The 21,120-nt window shown below is 37.1% G+C and overlaps 1 protein-coding gene across 1 annotated transcript; it reads left to right on the top strand.

Moving 5' to 3' along the window:
* Positions 1-3,105: 3,105 nt before the first annotated feature.
* LOC113312385 lies at positions 3,106-14,222 on the top strand. Its single transcript, XM_026561135.1, has 2 exons — positions 3,106-3,303; positions 13,323-14,222. The coding sequence occupies exons 1-2, from the start codon at positions 3,106-3,108 to the stop codon at positions 14,220-14,222; spliced, it is 1,098 nt and encodes a 365-aa protein (XP_026416920.1).
* The last annotated feature ends 6,898 nt before the right edge of the window (positions 14,223-21,120 follow it).

Raw genomic sequence — 21,120 nt, forward strand, 5'->3', positions numbered from 1 at the left:
ATTTCTGACGAATGATGAAAAAGAGCTGAAACCTGCTGATATTCTTGTGCTTAACTGGGAAGACGGAAAGGATGTTTGTATGGATGTCACTGGTGTTTCGCCCTTCGCAGGTGATGGAATTCGCTCTTTCGTCCCAGGGAAAGCTATATCTAATGCGGTTTCACGTAAACACTCTAAATACTTGGACAAGTGTATTTCACATGGCCATGGATTGAGTGTTTTGGCTTTCTCCACTCTAGGAGAGTTGGGTGAGGATACTTTGTGTTTTTTCAAGCGTCTGAAGAATTGTTTAGTTAGTAACGACGCTAGTAGTGGTTTTGGTAGCTTTATTTTTCATAGATTAGGCGTTGCTATTCAAAAAGGTGTTGGATCCCAGCTTGTTGCTAGGTTACCAACCAAAAGCTTTGTATAATGATTATAAAAACATATTACAAATAATTTTATAATTAAGTATTGATTGTTGATTGAATATATGGTAGTTGTCACTTGAGGTGGAAATGAAAATAAATAGTTTTATTAATGACTCATTGCACGTATCTATATTATTGGTTGTTGATTGAATATATGGTAAATGTAAATAAAGAAAATTTACTTTCCTTAGTTGTCGCTATTAGTGATTAATGAAATTGTGCATGTATTTTAAATGGAAAATTTTATCTATTTTGGTAACTTAATAATTTGTGCTCTAGCTAATTCAAAATATGAAACAAAAAAATCTTAAATACATTTATTGACTTGACATGATTAAATATTAAGAATAAATGTGGAATTTATTTTGGATTTGAGAAGGAAAAAAATATATAATTTTTGAAATTATGCTTAGGTGTATGAATGGTAGATTTGGATAAATATGGAAATACCATTAAATAAGAAATTTACTTAGTGTTAGGATGAAAAGAATATCTTTGTTATTAAGCAAGATGCTTTATAAGAACTACCAGTTATAGCTTGATGGTAACAATTCCATACTAGGGGAGTGGACACCTGGACTCGAATCCCAGCAGCGACAACAGATCAACCATTATTAGAACTTGTAATAGTGTAGGTTTGGTTAGTGGTGTAGACTTCCATGCAGGAGGCTGAGGATCAAATCCCCCCAACCTCATTTTTTCCATCATTCTATATTATAGAACTTGTGATAGTGTAGGAATGGTTAGTGATGTAGACTTCCATGTAGGAGGATTGAGGATCAAATCCCCCCAACCTCATTTTCCAACATTTTATATTTATAAAACTCTAGAGTTTGGGTAAACTTTCATGCGGAGGGAGCGAAAAAAACAGAGTGGAGATGGATCGGAAAAAAATTTGCAGCTGGAGAGAAAAAGTTTTGAAATCTCTATGGAAACCATGGGTAACAGGGAGATGATTAAGATCCTTGAACGTGGTTGGGGAGGCTTAAGAGTATGAGTTGCGTTCCCAGAGAAAGTGATTTGGTGGTTGGTAGATGTATTGAAAAGAATCTGATGTTGATGAAGTTTTTTTGGTTAAACCACAAGAAAATCAGGAAGGTGCATATGTTCGGATATCAAGACACAAAGTTGGGGTAGAAAACAAGTCATATAGTATTTGTGTCCCAAGTGGTGACAACAAAAGTTGTTGGTCAATACTTGGAGAAGCTCTTGATTTGTTCATGGAGAGACAAGGTTTGAAGAAGTTGTCTCAAGAATTGCCAAAAGAGGGAGATTTTCCAGCCATTTTAACATCAAAAAGTCTAAGGTTGCAATGGATTGGTTTGATCAAAATCAACAAGAAGTTGAAATGGAATTTTGTTGCGGTGTTGGTAAGGAAGATGTTGGGGATTAAAAGATTTTTGAAGATTGAAGATTTAACACCGGTTACGACTTTGGTTACGTTGGATGAGATGGACTGGAAAAAAATATGGATTCCAAAGAAATGGAGATATCAAGATGTAGATCTTTGTTTATCTCAATGGACGGTGGACCAAGACTCAAATACTGTTAAAACCTATGCAAAGATCTGTAGAAGGAGACGACAAAAATAAGGATAGGAAAGAACCTAAGAAGGTTGCATGTCATTCTTTCCCACTGTCAAAAATCTCTGATAAGTTACATTGGTTCAAAATTAGAGGATTGGATCAAGAGCTTTGGTCATCTGGTACTCTTGTTAGGATTGGTAATGAGATCTCATTTGGTAAATTTGAGAAGATTGCTACAGAAACTTTAAGAAGAGAAGGTCCTTACTTCTTCAGAATTTTTGTGACTGGAGATCCATGCAAGGTGCCGGCGGTGATGGTGACAATGGTGAAAGAGAAACAGGTGGTGCTGACAGTGGAGTGGGATCCGACTTACGAGGAGAAATTTCCGCTAGATGAAGAAAATTACGGTAGAGAATTACGGGAGTTTTATATTTGGTGGAGAATAATTCTCTGCATGGATTTCAAATTCAAAAAACTATTACAATAATTGAGGAGGCGGGAAAAGAGGATGATGTGGATTCTCAAAGGGCTGCGAATAAAGATATGGGCTATTAAAACTGGGCTTTTAAGGAAAAAAACAAGAGTGCCTCTTCTCTTGGAACATAATATCAGAAGTCAAGTTGACAAAGACTTTCATGGTCAAAATTCGACCGTCGCTTTATTGAACTCAAGTTTTCAAAATGGCGACAATTCTGAGATGGAAGATTTGGGGAATAATGAAGACTGCTTGGAGATTGAGGAGGGTGAATTAGCGATGAGCCAAGAAGTGGTAGAAATCAACTTACTCTATGATATTGAGAATAAGGTTGTTCAAAAGTTGGGAGATATTCAGCTCTCCCATACTGAGAGCATGTAAAAGGTTTTAGAGGCAGTAAAATTGATGATGTTGCATTGTTGCTCCTATGGAGGAAATTGTGAGGGTGACAAACAATTACTGAAGAAGGTGGTCTTAAAACAAGTTATGAGATAAAAGGAGAGGTTTAAGAAGATTAACGAAATGAATAATAATGCAGTTAGAGAAAGGATTGATGAGAATTGGGGAAAGGAGCTACCTTTAATTGAAGTTTATCCCTTGAGGATCTGTGGAGTTGAACAAGTATCGAACGAGTTAGTCCATGGATTATAAATTAATAATATGGAACATTCGTGGGCTCCACTCGTTTGATAAAATGACTGCATTGAAGAATCTCATTTTTAATCAAAAGTGCATTGTTTGTATGATTCAAGAAACGAAGATGAAGAAGATGAATAAATGGTTGGTGAAGCAGTTATGGTATGATGCAGACTTTGATTGGGATTATTTGCCTTCAGTTGGTAGTAGTGGAAATAGTGGTGGTATGTTGACAATTTGGGATTCTTCAAAGCTGGTAAAAGAAGATGTGAGAAAAGGGTTGTTAGAGCATAGCTCGGTCGACCTCGCATGCGTTGCTATCTCAAGCATGTTTGTCAATGTTAGTGATCAAAACTGTGAGTCTTGATTTCTAGCCTACATAGCTAAGTCTCGGACTAGGATAGAAAAGTGTAGTTGAGCTCAAGGACTTCATGGAGATTCATCATACAACGACGAAGATCTACTTAAGGAACCGTGGAACTTCATCAACAAAAAGGTATGTGGAGACTTGAACTTATCTATCACTCAAAAGTCTATCTCTTCTATCTTCTACTTCTTATGAGACAAAAGTCGTATGCTATATAGACTGGATCATACACATTTGATATTTTGAGCCGAGTATATCTTGCCTATCTATATCTCGAAATCATGTGTTGGTAAAGCGTTTAGCTTTGATCAAGTTTATCTTCACCTAGTGACGAAAGTCATGAAAAGTTTCAATTACTTTGAGAATTGATCTGACGTGAAACGATCTGTGAATAACGGATATATAACGTCTTATGAAAATGTCTCAATGATTGGAATTAGAGTTTAGATTGCATAACCATGTATTCCTTAATCCGAAGTTTTCGAACTTTGTTGATTGGGAGAAACCGGAGGAATTGGCTTTGCCAAGTCCGCGAACCCAGTCCGCGAACTGACGGAAGTTATCGGATGAGAATTTCTGTTGGGATTTTCCAACAACTCGTTTGCGTGTAAGTCCGCGAACTGGCGAAAGTTTCCTTGTCGAGATTTTCTGTTGAGTTTGGAAAACTCCACCGGTTGTCTTAAGTTCGCGAACTTGTTTGTGAGCTTAAGTGGTTATGATCTAAAGATGTGCTCTGAACATGAAACTTAAATTACTAAGGAATGCTTATGCAAACTTTGGCTATAAAGTTCATGAGACGATTCAATTGAATCAAATCATCTTTGTTTCAGTTGTATCTTGTGTAGTTACATAAGATCTCATTGCAATTGAAAAACTCTTTAACTAGTTTATTTGAGTCAATTGAACTAGTTATGGTGAAGAAGAACAAGGTTAATATGAAATGCTCATATGGTTAACCTTTTGGGTTACTATGTTGAACCAACATACACGTACACATTTGGGCATGGTTTTCACAAACCCAGTAAACGTCTACCCAAGTGTGTGTGACAAGCTAAGTTTTTGATCTAACGGTTGAGAAATATTAACTTGAATCTAAATCAGGTTTTCATCTAACGGTGAATATGGATTGCTTTGTAACTAAGGAAAAACCCTGATTTGAAGGCTACATAAAGGAGACGTCTAGCATTGTGCAAAACTAATCCCCACACGTCTGTGTGATACTAGTGCGCTTGCTAGAGTCGATTCTCCTTTAACCTTTGGTTTTCTTCTCTAAAACCAGGTTAACAACTTAAAGACTTCATTGGGATTGTGAAGCCAGACCGATATTACTTTTATCGTAGTTGTGTGATTTGATCTTGCATCTTCTATCGTACGAGGAAAATCTTTCATTGGCTTGAGATCGTGAGAGTTCTCCGATAGGCAAGATAAGAAGTCACAAACATCTTAGTCTCACTATTTGTGATTCCTCGACAAACCGCCTGTGTAGTCAGGAAGGATTGTAGAGAGGTGATTGATTAATCTAGGTTGTTCTTCAGTAATATAATACCGGATTATCAATTGGTTCATGTTCACCTTGATTTCATATCTTAAGACGAAACAAAACCTAGGGTTTATCTGTGAGAGACAGATGTATCCTTTGATAGACTTTTCTATGTGAGACGGATTCGTTTATTATCAAGTCTGCGATTTTGGGTTGCAGCAACTCTTGGTTGTGGGTGAGATCATCTAAGGGAATCAAGTGCGCAGTATCCTGGTGGGATCAGAGGCGTAGGAGTACAACTGTACCTTGGATCGGTGGGAGACTGATTGGGGTTCAACTGTAGTCCAGTCCGAAGTTAGCTTGGAGTAGGCTAGTGTATGTAACGGCTTAATACAATGTGTATTCAATCTGGACTAGGTCACGGGGTTTTTCTGCATTTGCGGTTTCCTCGTTAACAAAACTTCTGGTGTCTGTGTTATTTCTTTTCCGCATTATATTTTATATAATTAAAATAATACAGGTTGTGCGTTCGTGATCATCAATTGGAAATCCAACCTTTGGTTGTTGATTGATACTGATTGATCCTTGAACATTGGTTTTTGGTACCGTCCAAGTTATTCTTTGTATTTGATAAAGACTCGGTATTGTTTTTAGCTTGAGTAAAAATCAAATCAAGAGAGAGATATTAACTCCTTGAGATACTTTTATCTAGATTGAGTCTGACTGTCTAGTTGATTCTCTAGCAAAGTATTTCGGAGTTAGTCCATACATATTTCTAAGCGAAATATTGGGTGGTGTTGTTAGACCTCGCTTTTTCAATTGGTATCAGAGAAGGCAAACACATTAAGACCTCATCAGTCTGTGTTTGTAGCGATCTGACTCTATGGATCGAGGTGCTATCTCTATTAACGTACCACCCGTCTTCGATGGCTCCAAATACTTATGGTATAAAATTGTTATGCGAGATTTTCTTGAATCGCGTGATTTTCAATCATGGGTATATGTGGTTAATGGCTATGATGCTCTCGTTGTGCCAGTCGGTGATGTAAACGTTTCCAAACCTATTGGTGAATACACCGTTGTTGAGATAACTGCTGCAAAGCAAAATTCCGACGGTTTGAATGCTATCATACATGCCATTACCCCAAATCTTCAGCATCATGTGACAAACTGCACTAGATCTAAAGATGCTTGGGATATCTTAGAAACCGTATTTGAAGGCAACTCCAGTGAAAAGGATGCTAGGCTTCAAAACCTTAATTCCGATTGGGAGAACCTTCGTATGGCAGATGAAGAAACTTTTGATGAGTTTAATCACAAAGTGTCTAAAATTGGTAACACATCTTTTGCATTGGGTAAGACTATTCCTGAAAAGGACATTGTGATGAAAGTTCTCAGATTGCTTCCATCTAGATACGAGTCTAAGAAGCATGCTATCGTTGAGGAGAATAACCTCGATAATCTTTCCAGAAACACCTTGATTTGTAAGCTTAAGATCTTTGACCATGATCATACATCCAAAGTCGGTAAGGATATTGCCTTTAAAGCACAAAAGAACACTAAATTACTTGTCAAAGGTAAGAGTGTTCATGTCTCTGAGGATGATCAGTCTGAGGATGATTTTTCGGATGAAGATCTTGACAAATCAGTCTCCTTGATCATAAGACAGTTTAGGGATCTTCTGATGAAGAGAAGTAAACGGTTTTCAAGAGACAAACCTCACGGTCGCGTACCTCCTAAAAACAGGGATGCTGACGAGGCTGATGACGTGGACATGCCTTAGTGCTTTAAGTGTAAGGGTTTTGACCATTTTGCTAACGAATGCCCAAATCGTAGAAAATACACTGGGAACAAAGGTCTAGCTGTAACACTTGATGAACTGTCTGAAACCTATGATTCCGATGAAGATAGGAAATCAAGTGCAGGGCTTCTTTGTCAAAACATCGATTTTGATACTTGTACTATATCAACCTCAAGGGGTTCGGAGAAGAGGGAAACCCAATCAAGCTGGAAAATTCTTTGAATCCGATAACTGGAGACCCTGTCAGTGATGTTTCAGGATCAACTGTATGTCTGTCTGCTTGCACATCTCAGATGCCTGAATACTATCCAAATTTGACGTGCTCGTTTTGTTCAATGAAGGGACACGAACTATCAAGGTGTTACAAATACAAGCACCAAATAAGGCACGTCAGCAAACTTCAACGAAGAGCAGATCGTTTAGCAAGGAAGCTGAAACTTGCTCAGAAGACCACCGAGGTATGTAGGATCTTATCTTCGTCTAAGAAGTTGGTTTCCAAGGATAAAATAAGACCATTTGAAGAAAAAAATATGGTCAAATCGTTTTGATAGACAAAGATCAGAGGATTCCTCCCATGAGGAAAAAGATAGACAAATCGTTGTTCATCGCAACACAACTTGATTATGTTGTTGGGAAAATCTTGTCTCATGTGCCTGTTCGAAAAGAGACAAGATTGAGTGTTGATCCAGGCTTCAGAAGAGTTTTTCCTTCTTTTCTTAGTTTTTTTATTTTTTGTCTATCAAATAAAACAAAGGGTTAGTATCGACAATTCTACTCTTTATAGGGTTTTAGAGTTGGGCGTATGCGAACCTGTCAATAGGTTTCGAACCCTACATTCCTTTTTCCTCTTGACATCCTATATAAGACTGCTTGTTGAGTTAAGTGATTCAATCACACAAATCCAGTTGTTTATAACTGTTCTCAAAGCACTATGTCGTCAGATGGAAAGGATTTCAACATGATTGTTAAGTCTTCAATCAAGGAAAAAGAAAAGTCTTATGTCTCTAAGTCCCTAAAAAGAAAAAGAAGGAATACAAGAAAACCCATGGCTGTTCCTTCCAACTCTCAGAAGTTTTCCGATGTTCTTGATGAGTTAAAGGAAATAAGAAGGGAGATTTATGAAATAAAGACGTTCGTGTCTAAATATTTGGAAATTCAGAGGACCCTAATTCGACCTCTTCAGCCAAGACAGTTCGTGGGTATTGACAGTTATCTCCGTGAACCTTATGTCCCGATGGTTGTCGATAACAAGGAGTTCGGGAATGATACAGAATTTCTCAAAGAAATCATTGCCTAGTATGTCTTCTTTTTGGTTTAGTCGGAAGAATAACTAGTGCTTTGAATAGCGATGATTGTGACTATACATAGCTATTTTTGTTTTCATCTTCTTATGTTATTTTTTAGGTTTATTGGTATTAAATTCTAAAAATATTTGGAGGATGATGTTATTGCAGTATTGAACGTTATGATTTTGTGATATTGCAATTTGATTATGGGATATGTATTGTTTGCGTCCGTGAACTTGAAGGTCCCATATGCTGTCAAAAGTAAAGTCGTTCATGAATTGGTATTCGTATTGATGAAAGGACGAATGGACTTTGGAAAATTACAAAAGTTATGCCTGTGCAGTCATGTATTTGATGGAAAATATGATAAAATCTTTTGTTTGACAAGGATAAAGTCTATTATGTCGTTATGATTGAAAATAGAATAGATCCTTGTATGTTAACCACGGTATTGATCTTCATTGATCCATTTTGTTATGTTTTACCGTGAAGGCTCCATTGTGTGTCTTATGTTGAGCACCTTACAACTATGTCGATTAATATTGTCCTTGTTGGTTGTTCCATAAAATGCTATATGTTGAGCATTCTATGAACTAAATTAATCATCTTGATTGGTTATTTAGTTGTTTGCTCCGAAAGTCTTCTTTTGTCGAGCAAATCCTTTGACAATTAAATTGATTGTTTCGGTGATTAGTTTGGTTGTGTATTCCAATTAGATTAATTATAAGTTCTCTTGTAATTAGTCTAGTTGAGTTTTCATATATTCCACAAGTTCTTGTGTTGAGTATATGAACGGCTATAAAAATCATGTTTTATTGGTTAATGTAGTCGTATATTCAAGGTTTTCCTTATGTTTAGTATGTGAATGATTAAGCTAGTCATCTCCGTATGATTACTTTAGTCGTAGCTCCGTAAGTTTACTTATGTTGAGCACTTTCAATTAAATTGATCACTTTTGTGGTTTGATTTAGTTGCGTATTCCAATTAAATTAATCATGAGTTTTCTTGTGATTAATTTGGTTGAGTTTTGGATATAGAAAATCATTTCTATGATTTTTGGTGTCCAATTAAAAAATCCTTCTTTTCTTTTGAAATTAAGGCCGCTCTTGTTGTTATTTCGGGAATGACATCAATGGGGGAGAGTTCTTTTGAACTTGTGCTTAATGGTAATATCTTGCGGGGAGTGCGGCTGTGGAATTTTATAGGGGTTATCTTGCGTCTTAAAACTCCTTGATGAATGTTGTTAGCTTCGTATATAATATTGCATTTAAATTAAGATGATATGTTGTCTTTCTTTTGGTCATGAAATGTCTCTTGTGGAAATTTCACTATGATCCCGTTCTTATACCTTTGCCAATTTTATTGACAAAAAGGGGGAGAAATATTGTAGGTCACACTACAAATACATATGGTTTTCAGATCATTATGTAAGGGGGAGTGGTTTCCATGATCGAGATGGAGTATTGACTAAGGGGGAGTGATACATATCACCGTAGTATTATTGTTAAAGTCGTGATACAATTGGACTTTGATGTTACATAATAATACTATGACATTGTATAATAATGATCGAGAATCTCGATTTCTCTCATTGTTATAGCTACGGATCTTCAGCAACAGTGATGCTAAACTTACAACCTTTGGGATCATTGGAGTACTTGAAAGGACGAAGATTTCAGAGAACGTTGAAGATTAGACTATGGAATAGGAGCCACTAAAGTTTATCTTTTTTGTATTCCATATGTATTAATAGTTGGGGGGATTTTGGGTTTCCCACTCAAAACAAATAGCTATTTTTCATTAACCCCTTTTAAATTGATAATTGATGCAACCCATCTGTCATAACTGTCGTTATCATAGAGTTAATTGTGCACGTGTAGTTCACGTGTGTATAATAAAAAAATAAGTAAATACCTGTAAAAATTCCAAAATAAGGCATAAAAATAATAAAATAGAAAATAGACAGAGAGGAATATATCTCTTTCTTCTTCGTCATCTCCGTCATCCTCGTTATGCTTCAAAAAAAAGAATCTCCGCCGTCGTCTCTGTTGAGCTCTCCACAGATACAAACTTCATCAACGGAAAAACACCTTCAATCTCCATTATCAACGGCAACAGCACCAGTTTTAAACTGATATTCCGCCGAAACATTTCCTAAAATTTCATCCAAATCTCTAGTGAATCCGTTCCTAAGTTTATTCTAACCCATTTTTTGTACACTCGGCAGAACTCCAAAACACCTTCAATCTCAATTGTTCATCAATTATATAAACGACAGTATTTCATCTCTCTCCTTGTAACCGCCGCTTAAACTTATTATCCAAATTTCCACAAATTCTCACCAGTCATCCATGTTCTGTCAAATCACCTCACCGGCCACCCAATTGATGTTAATGGCGAATGATTTAATTACAGTGGAGATCCTAAACGAGGCTATTGGATGATAAATTCTAGTGCTGGTGGTGGTATACGAGTATAAGGTGGTGACGTGAATCTGTTGGGTTATGAGGTGGTGATAAATGATTAATTGATTATCCACTCAAATCATAGTTTTACTCTATTTGCTCTTGTGAAAGGTTGTCATGATAGTCATTATTTCTACGATCTGAAGCTTAGGATTTGATATCTGTAGTTGCAGAAGAATTTAGATGAAGACAGACGGAGACCGAGAAGAAGAAAGGGATTCGGCGTTTTAACCCCTAATTTTGATCTCAATATTTTAATTTTACACACACGCATGTGGCACGCGCACTATTAACCAGCGTTAACGACAGTTATGACGGAGAGAGGGTTTCACCTATTAGCATTTTTAAAAAGAGGAAATGCAAAATAGCTATTTATTTTGGGGGAGAACACAAAATCCCCCTAATAGTTTTGTCACTAAAATTGACAAAGGGGGAGATTGTTAGAACATGACTCGGTCGACCTCGCATGCGTTGCTATCTCAAGCATGTTTGTCAATGTTAGTGATCAAAACTATGAGTCTTGATTTCTAGCCTACATAGCTAAGTCTCGGAGTAGGATAGAAAAGTGTAGTTGAGCTCAAGGACTTCATGGCGATTCATCATACAACGACGAAGATCGATTCAAGGAACCGTGAAACTTCATCAACAAAAAGTTATGTGGAGATTTGAACTTATCTATCACTCAAAAGTCTATCTCTTCCATCTCCTACTTTTTATGAAACAAAAGTCGTATGCTATATAAACTGGATCATACACATTTGATATTTCGAGCCGAGTATATATCTCGTCTATCTATATCTCGAAATCATGTGTTGGTAAAGTGTTTCGATTTGATCAAGTTTATCTTCACCTAGTGACGAAAGTCATGAAAAGTTTCAATTACTTTGAGAATTGCTCTGACGTGAAACGGTCTATGAATAACGGCTATATAACGTCCTCTGAGAATGTCTCAATGATTGGAAGGAGATTTTAGATTACATAACCATGTATTCCTTAATCTGAAGTTTTCGAACTTTGTTGATTGAGAGAAACCGGAGGAATTGGTTTTGCCAAGTCCGCGAATCCAGTCCGCAAACTCAGTCCGCGAACTGACGGAAGTTCTCGACCGAGAATTTCTGCTGGGATTTTCGAACAACTCGTTTGCGTGTAAGTCTGCGAACTCAATCCGCGAACCTAGTCCGCGAACTGGCGAAATTCTCCTTGCCGAGATTTTCTGCTGAGTTTGGAAAACTCCATCGGTTGTCTTAAGTCCGCGAACTTGTTTGTGAGCTTAAGTGGTTATGATCTAAAGATGTGCTCTGAACATGAAACTTAAATTACTAAGGAATGCTTATGCAAACCGTGGCTATAAAGTTCATGAGCCGATTCAATCGAATCGAATCATCTTTGTTTCAGTTGTGTCTTGTGTAGTTACATAAGATCTCATAGCAATTGAACAACTCTTTAACTAGTTCATTTGAGTCAATTGAAATAGTTATGGTGAAGAAGAACAAGGTTAATATGAAATGCTCATATGGTTAACCTTTTGGGTTACTATGTTGAACCAACATACACGTACACGTTTGGGCATGGTTTTCACAAACCCAATAAACGTCTACCCAAGTGTGTGTGACAAGCTAAGTTTTCGATCTAACAGTTGAGAAATATTTGCTTGAATCTAAATCAGGTTTTCATCTAACGGTGAATATGGATTGCTTTGTAACTAAGGCAAAACCCTGATTTGAAGGCTATATAAAGGAGACATCTAGCATTGTGCAAAACTAATCCCCACACGTCTGTGTGATACTAGTGCGCTCGCTAGAGTCGATTCTCCTTTAACCTTTGGTTTTCTTCTCTAAAACCAGGTTATCGACTTAAAGACTTCACTGGGATTGTGAAGCCAAACCGATACTACTTTTATCGTAGTTGTGTGATCTGATCTTGCATCTTATATCGTACGAGTACAATCTTTGATTGGCTTGAGATCGTGAGAGTTCTCCGATAGGAAAGATAAAGAAGTCACAAACATCTTCGTCTCACTGTTTGTGATTCCTCGACAAACCGCCTGTGTAGTCAGGAAGGATTGTAGAGAGGTGATTGATTAATCTAGGCTGTTCTTCGGGAATATAAGACCGGATTATCAATTGGTTCATATCTTAAGACGAAAAAAAACCTAGGGTTTATCTGTGGGAGACAGATTTATCCTTTGATAGACTTTTCTGTGTGAGACAAATTTGTTTATTATTAAGTCTCCGATTTTGGGTTGCAACAACTCTTGGTTGTGGGTGAGATCAACTAAGGGAATCAAGTGCGCAGTATTCTGCTGGGATCAGAGGCGTAGGAGTACAACTGTACCTTTGATCGGTGGAAGACTGATTGGGGATCAACTATAGTCTTGTCTGAAGTTATCTTGGAGTAGGCTAGTGTCTGTAGCGGCTTCATACAGTGTGTATTCAATCTGGACTAGGTCCCGGGGTTTTTCTGCATTTGCGGTTTCCTCGTTAACAAAACTTCTGGTGTCTGTGTTATTTCTTTTCCGCATTATATTTTATATAATTGAAATAATACAGTTCGTGATCATCAATTGGAAATCCAACCTTTGGTTGTTGATTGATGTTGATTGATCCTTGGACATTGGTATTTGGTACCGTCCAAGTTATTCCTTGTATTTGATAAAGACTCGCTATTGTTTTTAGCTTGATTAAAAATCAAATCAAGAGAGAGATATTAACTCCTTGAGATACTTTTATCTAGATTGAGTCTGACTGTCTAGTTGATTCTCTAGCAAAATATTTCGGAGTTAGTCCATACAGATTGCTAAGCGAAATATTGGGTGGTGTTTTTAGACCCCCGCTTTTTCAGGGGTAAATTCAATCTCTTCTGTTTTTTCTTCTAAGGTGAATAATGTGAAATGGGTTGTGTGCAATTTATATTCTCCATGTGATTATAATGAGAGAACTGTTTTTTGGGAAGATTTAGAGGAAGTTAGACACTGGTGGGGAGGGCCTATTTGTTTTGCAGGAGATTGGAATGCAGTTAGATGTGATGCAGAGAGGAATAGAGGTGAAGCTGATTCCAGAAATTCAAATTTTCTAAACAATTTCATCTACAATCACGAATTGGTGGATTTGCCTTTGGTTGGAGGGTCTTTCACTTGGTCTGATATGCACACAGACCCTCTTCTCTGTAGATTAGACAGATTTCTTCTAAGTGTAGACTTAGATAATATGTTTAATGAAGCTATTCAGATTGCTTTAACAAGAGTAATTTCTGATCATAAACCAATTCGTCTAGTTACCAAGCCAAATATCCAGAGTAAGTCCTACTTTAAATTTGAAAATAGTTGGCTTTCTCATAAGGATTTTGTTAAAAAGGTTGCTGAATGGTGGGGTATGATGGAGTACCAAGGACAAGCTAGTTTTATTTTCTTCAAGAAACTTCAAAACTTGAAGTTTTTTCTTAAGAAATGGAGTATGGAGGAATTTGGTGGGATTGAGAAGAAGAAGAAGGAATTGACTGAGAAGATTGCTGGATTGGACCAAAAGGAAGAGGGTGGTAAGTTACCTGAAGCGGAATTTGAAGAGAGAATGAAATGTAATCTTGAATTAAGGAGAATTGAGGTGTTGGAGGCTATAAAGTGGCATTCAAGAGGTAATCCAAATGAGTTTAGATGGGGGATTCAAATACCTCTTATTTTCATAGAATTGCTAATGGAAGAAGGAAAAGAAATACCATTGTTAAGCTGGAAGTGGATGGAGAAGATTGCTTTGATCAAAACAGAATTAAATTGGAAATGAAAGAATACTATGCAAATTTGTACAATGAAGAAAATGATGTGGCTTTTTCTATGGATAATTTGCATTTTCTAAGAATTGATGATGAGGAGAAAAGGTGGATGAAAAGAACTTTTACTGAAGATGAAGTTTTCGGGGTCATTAAACACTTTGGAACCAACAAATCTCCAGATCCAGATGGATTTTCTATGGAGTTCTTTAAAAATTGTTGGGAAATAATCAAAACTGATTTTTTGAACCTAATGGAGGAATTCTTCAGGTATGGCTCTTTGGACTGGAGACATAATTGTTCATTTCTTTCCTTGATTCCTAAAAAAGAAGATACTTGCTCTCCTAAAGATTTTAGACCTTTAAGTTTGCTTGGAAGTTCTTATAAAGTTTTGTCTAAGATATTAGCTAACAGATTGAAGACTTTAATGCATAAGCTGGTTTCTGATTATCAAGGGGCTTTTATTAAAAATAAACAGATTCTATATGGAATTTTAATTTCTAGTGAATGTATTGACAGTAGGATGAAGGAGAAGAAGGTTGGAGTGTTGTGTAAGATAGACATGGAAAAAGCATTTGACAATGTCAAATGGAAAACACTTTGGTATATTCTGAAGAAGCATGGCTTTGGAGAGAAGTGGATTTCATGGGTAAAATGGTGTGTGTCTAATGCTTCTATCTCTGTGTTAGTGAATGGTTGTTCATCTGAGATTTTCAAACCTACAAAAGGTTTAAGACAGGGTGATTCTTTATCACCATTTTTGTTCTTGCTAGTGGTGGAGATCTTGTCCAAATTACTAGATGATGCAGTGAGAAGGGGACATATAAATGGCTTTCAAGTGTCACAGGGAGGTTTAATTATCTCTCATCTGCAGTTTGCAGATGATACTTTACTTTTCATCAATGCAGAGAAAGAGGAAGTTAGAAGACTATTTCTTATTCTTTGTACTTTTGAGGTCTTAACAGGTATGAAGTTGAACCTAGAGAAAATCTCTATGATAAGTGTTGGGGTAGATGATATTATTAATTATCTAGCTTTGGAATTGGGTTGTAAGGTGGAGAAATTGCCAATAAAGTATCTGGGGTTGCCTTTAGGTGCTACTTCTAGAAATGTATCTGTTTGGGATGAAGTAATTCAGAGAATGGAGATTAAGTTGGCTTCTTGGAAAAAGAAATTTCTCAATAAGGTTGGAAGGTTAGTTCTTATAAAACATTGTCTTGCCAGCTTACCTATTTATTTCTTATCTCTTATTCATATGCCTGCAAGTGTGGAGTTAAAAATTACAAGGTTGATGAGAAATTTTCTTTGGGATTCTGATGATGTCAAGAGAAGAATGTGTTGGGTTTCTTGGCTAAAGATTTGTATGCCAAAAAAGTTTGGTGGTCTGGGTGTTAAGAATATCAGATTAACTAGTAAGTCTCTTAAAGCTAAATGGATTTGGAGATTTAGTAAGGAGAATAAGGCAGTTTGGAGAAGAATTGTGCAGGAGAAATTCAAGAACAAAAAAGATCAGCTGGTTCCTAGTGATGATTCAAAACCTCAAGGCATAGGTTTGTTGAAAGGTATTCTCAAGTCTATTACTTTTATGCATCAGCATTTAAAATTTAGTATAGGAAAAGGTAATTCAGTAAGATTCTGGCATGATAAATGGACTACACAGGGTCCTCTTTACATGAGATATCCAACTATATATAGAGTTTGTACTCAGAAACATGCATCTATAATTGATATGGTGGAGGAAGGGAGATTAAAATTTGCTTTCAGGAGAAGGTTGTCAGATCAGGAACAGATAGAATGGGATTATTATGTAATGAATTGGGTCCTTGTTATGGTTTTGAAGATAGGGAAGACAATGTTAGTTTTGATGGGGACTTCTCAGTTCAGAAGTGTTATAATTTGCAGTTAACTGAAGCTGTAGAGGTGAACTTCAATAAATTTTTGTGGAAAAATTCAGTCCCTTCTAAAGTCAGTTTTATGCTATGGGTGATATTTCATGATTCTCTGCCAACAAAAGATACGCTGCAACATAGAGGTATTGAGGTTCAGGATAGTTTTTGTATTCTTTGTAAGCAATATGAGGAAACTGCATATCATATCTTTTTGCACTGTGCTTATTCTCATCACATTTGGTCTCATTTCTTGAAAGCCTTTAAGATCTCTTGGGTTGGAGCTAGAGATATGCTGAGCTTTTTTTTTGAATCTTGGAAGTTTAATGCACTCTCAGGTAGGAATAAGAAGATATGATGGAATATCATTTATGTTGTTCCTTGGCACATTTGGCTTGAAAGGAATAGTAGAAATTTTGGAGGAAGGCCGAAAGAGGAGGAAGAGATATTGCTGCTTATTAAGCAATCGATAGTACTTTGGTTTTGTGATAGAAATGTTTTTTGCAGGATCAGAATCTCGCAGCTGCAACACTTCAGCGAAATTATTAACAACATAACACAACAATGTCGCAAAGAAATTTCAGAAACGACATAATAAACGACATCATCTAAATCATGAGAAAAATATGATGGACTTGCGAAAATTAGGAAGTGTGCGAGATTAATATGTGTAAGGTTGCGAGAATGTCGCAAACCATATCCGAAAATAAAGGACAAATTAGCTGTCATCCACTATGTAATTCCTTATAAATAGCCATTCAGTTGTAAAGGAAAGGAGAGAGATCTTTTTTGAGGGAGAAGCGAGTAAATAGGAGAGAGAAAATCTAGAGCAGTGGTTATTCTTGATTCCTTTATATTTTCTTGTAAGATTGTTCAAAGATTCATCAATAAAATTAAGATTCTTAATCCAAAAATGAGTTGAATGTTAATGAAATCTTGTGAGGGGTGTAGTGTAGGATTTCCTGCAACTACATAATGGCGCTAGAAACAGGGAGGGGGTTGAAGATTGAAGATTGTTCTAGAAAAAATTGAAGATTAATATTGTGATTTATTAGAAATGAAAGTAATTGGTGAAAAAACTTACATAATCTCTTACAATTTGTTAGTATTGAAAGAATGGCTAGAAGGAGAAATATATCGGAACAACCGACAACTGCTAGAAGAAGAAGTAAAAGACTTGCTGGAAGGGAGAGAAGTGAAATGGGAGAATCTACTAGAAGGAGAAATAATGGAGAAAATCAAGTTCAACCGCCAGTTCAGCAAACACCGGTACAAAATGAAACAACAGATTATGATAGAGTGAATGTACACACTTGGCGATCAAATTCAGCAGAAGAAGTAGAAGAAGAGCAGCAAACCAGGAACCATAGACAGGTAGAGAGAAATCAAGAAGCAGATGAAGGAATAATTCATGGAGATGAGGAAATTGGAGCATTAGAAACGTTGAGACGAAGAATACATGAAGAAAGAAGAGCTGAGGCAGAAGAACATGCCAATCTAACAAGGCAAAATCACGAATTGAGGATGGAAAATATGAGACTACAGAATAGAAGATCGAGAAGTACTACAAGATCATATTCAAGATCGACTAGAAGAGAGATTAGGCGAAACTCACCCACAGTTAATGCTGGAAATAGTATTCGAGAAGAAATACCAAATCCTAATGAGGAACATCGCGAAGATAGAGAAAGGACTGATGATCGTCACGTTCCACAAAATGAAACTTTTGATGATATGCAAAATGATAGAAATCAAGAGAATGGACAACGTCAGGAACGAAATAATCAAGATGGCGAAGGGAATCAAGAGGAAGGAAGGAGAATTTTACATGAGAGATAAGCTCAAAGAAATCAACAAACGACTGAAGAAGAAATTGAAAGACACTATGCTGAACAAGCACGTTTAACTCGCGAACATGAAAGATTGAGAACGGAAATGGAAGAACAAGAGATGCAGGAGGCGATTCGCCAGAATAATCAAGACAATCGAGAAAGAAGGCGCACACAAAACCGGAATAACGGTAATCTCAATGAAGAGTATGATAGAGTACAGAGGAAGGCTGAAAGACAACGAATGGAATTGATAAGAAATGAACAAAATCATGGAGGGGAAAATGAGAGACATCATTATATGCGAATTCAAGATAGAGATGAGGAAGAGAATCGCAGGAGAAGACGAGATGAGAATGATGAAGAAGAAATGCAAAATTTCGCGAGAGAAGAAAGACATGAACGCAGAAGAAGGGAGGCGAAATTAAAAAGACCAATTGATTAAAATTTAGGCGTAAATGAACAAATCTTAAAAGAATTGGAAGAAATGAGAGGAATGCTAAATAGAGGGGAAGTAGGCAGAAGACAATTAGACGAAGCTATAGAAGAAGCTGCGAAAACTCCATTTACAAGAGAAGTACAACTAGGAGGAATACCCCCGAAATGCAATTTTCCTGCGTTAACCAACATCTTTGACGGAACAACTTGTGCAATTCAACACATCAAAGCCTATGTGGGATGCATGTTACAGTGGGAAAATCATGATGCCGTATTGTGCAAATATTTTGCATCCAGTCTAACAGGAGAGGCGTTAAAATGGTTCGAAGGTTTACCAAAAAATACAATAACATCTTTAAATCATTTGCAGCCACATTCTTGGGGGCATGTATAAGTAACAATTCTTTGCGACCTGGTATTGAAGATGTGTTTGGATTAAAATAAAGGATTGGCGAAAGTCTGAAGCATCTGACCAAAAGGTGGAGGACTATGTGTAGTGAGATGGCTGGCCGTGTGGATGAGAGATATCTTATCTTGTCATTTATCAATGCTATGTTCGCAACCAATCTATTGTATGTCCAAATTTTCAGAGTCAAGAACACAATCACAATGACCGAACTGCGAGAACTTCAGGAAGAGTATATTGCTCTAGAGGAAAGGCAAAATGAGATGGAATCATACCCAGTTGCGAATACCAGTTCGCAAGCAGCGAATGAAAGCTAATTACCCAAACTAATAAACACAGTGGCAAGCACTTCGCAAGGACAACAAGAAAAGGTGACGGGAAACAATCAACAGAAACTGGTGGCTATGGGAAGCCTAGATCAAGAGGAGTATGAAAGAGAAATAAATTTCTACAATCGTGGTGGAAATAACAAGATTCAAAAAGACTTGATCATCCACGAGAAACTTATGGAGGTCAGAGGCAAAACTATCATAGAGGACAGGGAAGCCACAAGATAATGTGGGAGGAGATCAAGATGCCACCTCTAAATGCAAGCGTGGAGAAAATATGGGAAGCTATAATTTTGATGGAGAATATACCGACACCATGGAACATGGGAACTGAACCACCTCCAAGCAACAGAAGTCATGAGTTATGTTCTTATCATCATTTCCATGGACATACTACAAATGATTGCAGAAATATAAAGAGAATTATTCTGAGGATGATAGATCAAGGAAAGCTAAACCACTTTGTGGTAGGTCATCCACAATCTCAACCATTGCCGCCAGCACCACTAGAGCATCACAGAGTAAACACGGTAAAAGAAAAGGAAACATTCTTCGTAGAAGTTGGTGCAAAAGCAAATAATCTATTCTGTCACTCTATCGTACATTCATACAAGACAATTGAAGATTTTCATGACAATGTTTTGAGTAGAGTGTTCGCAAGAGACAATGATGGAATAGAAATTATGAATATTGCGAAAATCTCGCCGCTAGAGGAATGGCAGAAACAAACTATTTCTTTTACCGCAGAAGAAGTCCCTGAAGGTGGAGAAGTACATGACAATCCATTAGTGGTAAAATTAGAAATTAATCCAAATCCCAAAGAAGATGAAGATGATGAAGCTGAAGATTCATGGGAAATTAATAGAATTCTGATCGATACTGGAAGCTCTGTGAATATCTTATTCTATCATACTTATAAAACCATGGGAGGGAGAGATGATGATCTTATACCATCAACATATAAGATATATGGTTTTAATGGTACTGCCAACAAGCCTAAAGGGGAAGTTATTATGCAAATCCCATTGAAGGGATATCTTCTGAAATCCTGTTCTGTGTCGTTGACATAGAATCACCCTACAATGCATTGATTGGACGACCTTGGCTACATGGGATTCTAGGTGTAGCTTAAACTTTCCACCAGTGCATCAAGTTCCCTCACCCCATCGGTGTAGGAATCATAAAGGGAGATTGGGTTGAAGGAAAGAAATGTTACGAAACTGAGGTAGAATCCTGCGAAGGAAGAGCAACCAAGAAGGAAAGTTGGCGACACAAAATCAGAGAGACATAAAGAAGTGAGAGGTTGATGGTGGATACCATCGAACAAAAAGAAGAAGAAATGTTGTGAGGCTGATGCTAATTCATAGTAAGAAATTGTGAACAGTTTACTATCAATGAAGCAATAGCAGAGAATAACAAAGAGGCAAAGAATGGCGAAAGTAATAAAAATAAGAAGTGTGTGAATGATTGATTTGTTGCGACACTCTCGCAACAAATAAAATTCTCAAAAATACATTTTTTTGAATGACAAAATTGAGATTGCAAATACAATATGATGATATACGAGAACTTCGCAGAGATAATAAATTCTACAAAAGACAATCAGAGAACAACGACAAAAGAGAAAGGGGCGAACCTTTATGGCGTACACCCTAGTTCGTGAATAAAATTTCGCAAGAGGCAAATATAAGACCTAAAGTGCGTCATATAAGGGGGTATTTGTTGCATGGCTCATGGAAAGGCTACACCGCCACCAAAACCTGAGTCATGGAGATTTGGGGTCAATAAAGCCCATCCGGGAGAGGCACATTGGATTCTCAGCTTAAGCATATGACTTAGGTTGGGAGACTAAGGTAATAAGGACTCTCCCAAGGAGTGCAGAATCTGACCAAGGCGCAGAGGTACACGGTTGAGTCAAGAGTGCCAGGGGCGTCTGGAGCGTACCTTGCCATTCTTGACAAGTCTTGGCTTATACTGCACTCGTCCCGAAGAAAACCCCACTTAGGGTGTAGTCTCGTAACCAT

This window comes from Papaver somniferum, chromosome 9 (assembly GCF_003573695.1).
Source record: "Papaver somniferum cultivar HN1 chromosome 9, ASM357369v1, whole genome shotgun sequence".
Lineage (NCBI taxonomy): Eukaryota > Viridiplantae > Streptophyta > Magnoliopsida > Ranunculales > Papaveraceae > Papaver > Papaver somniferum.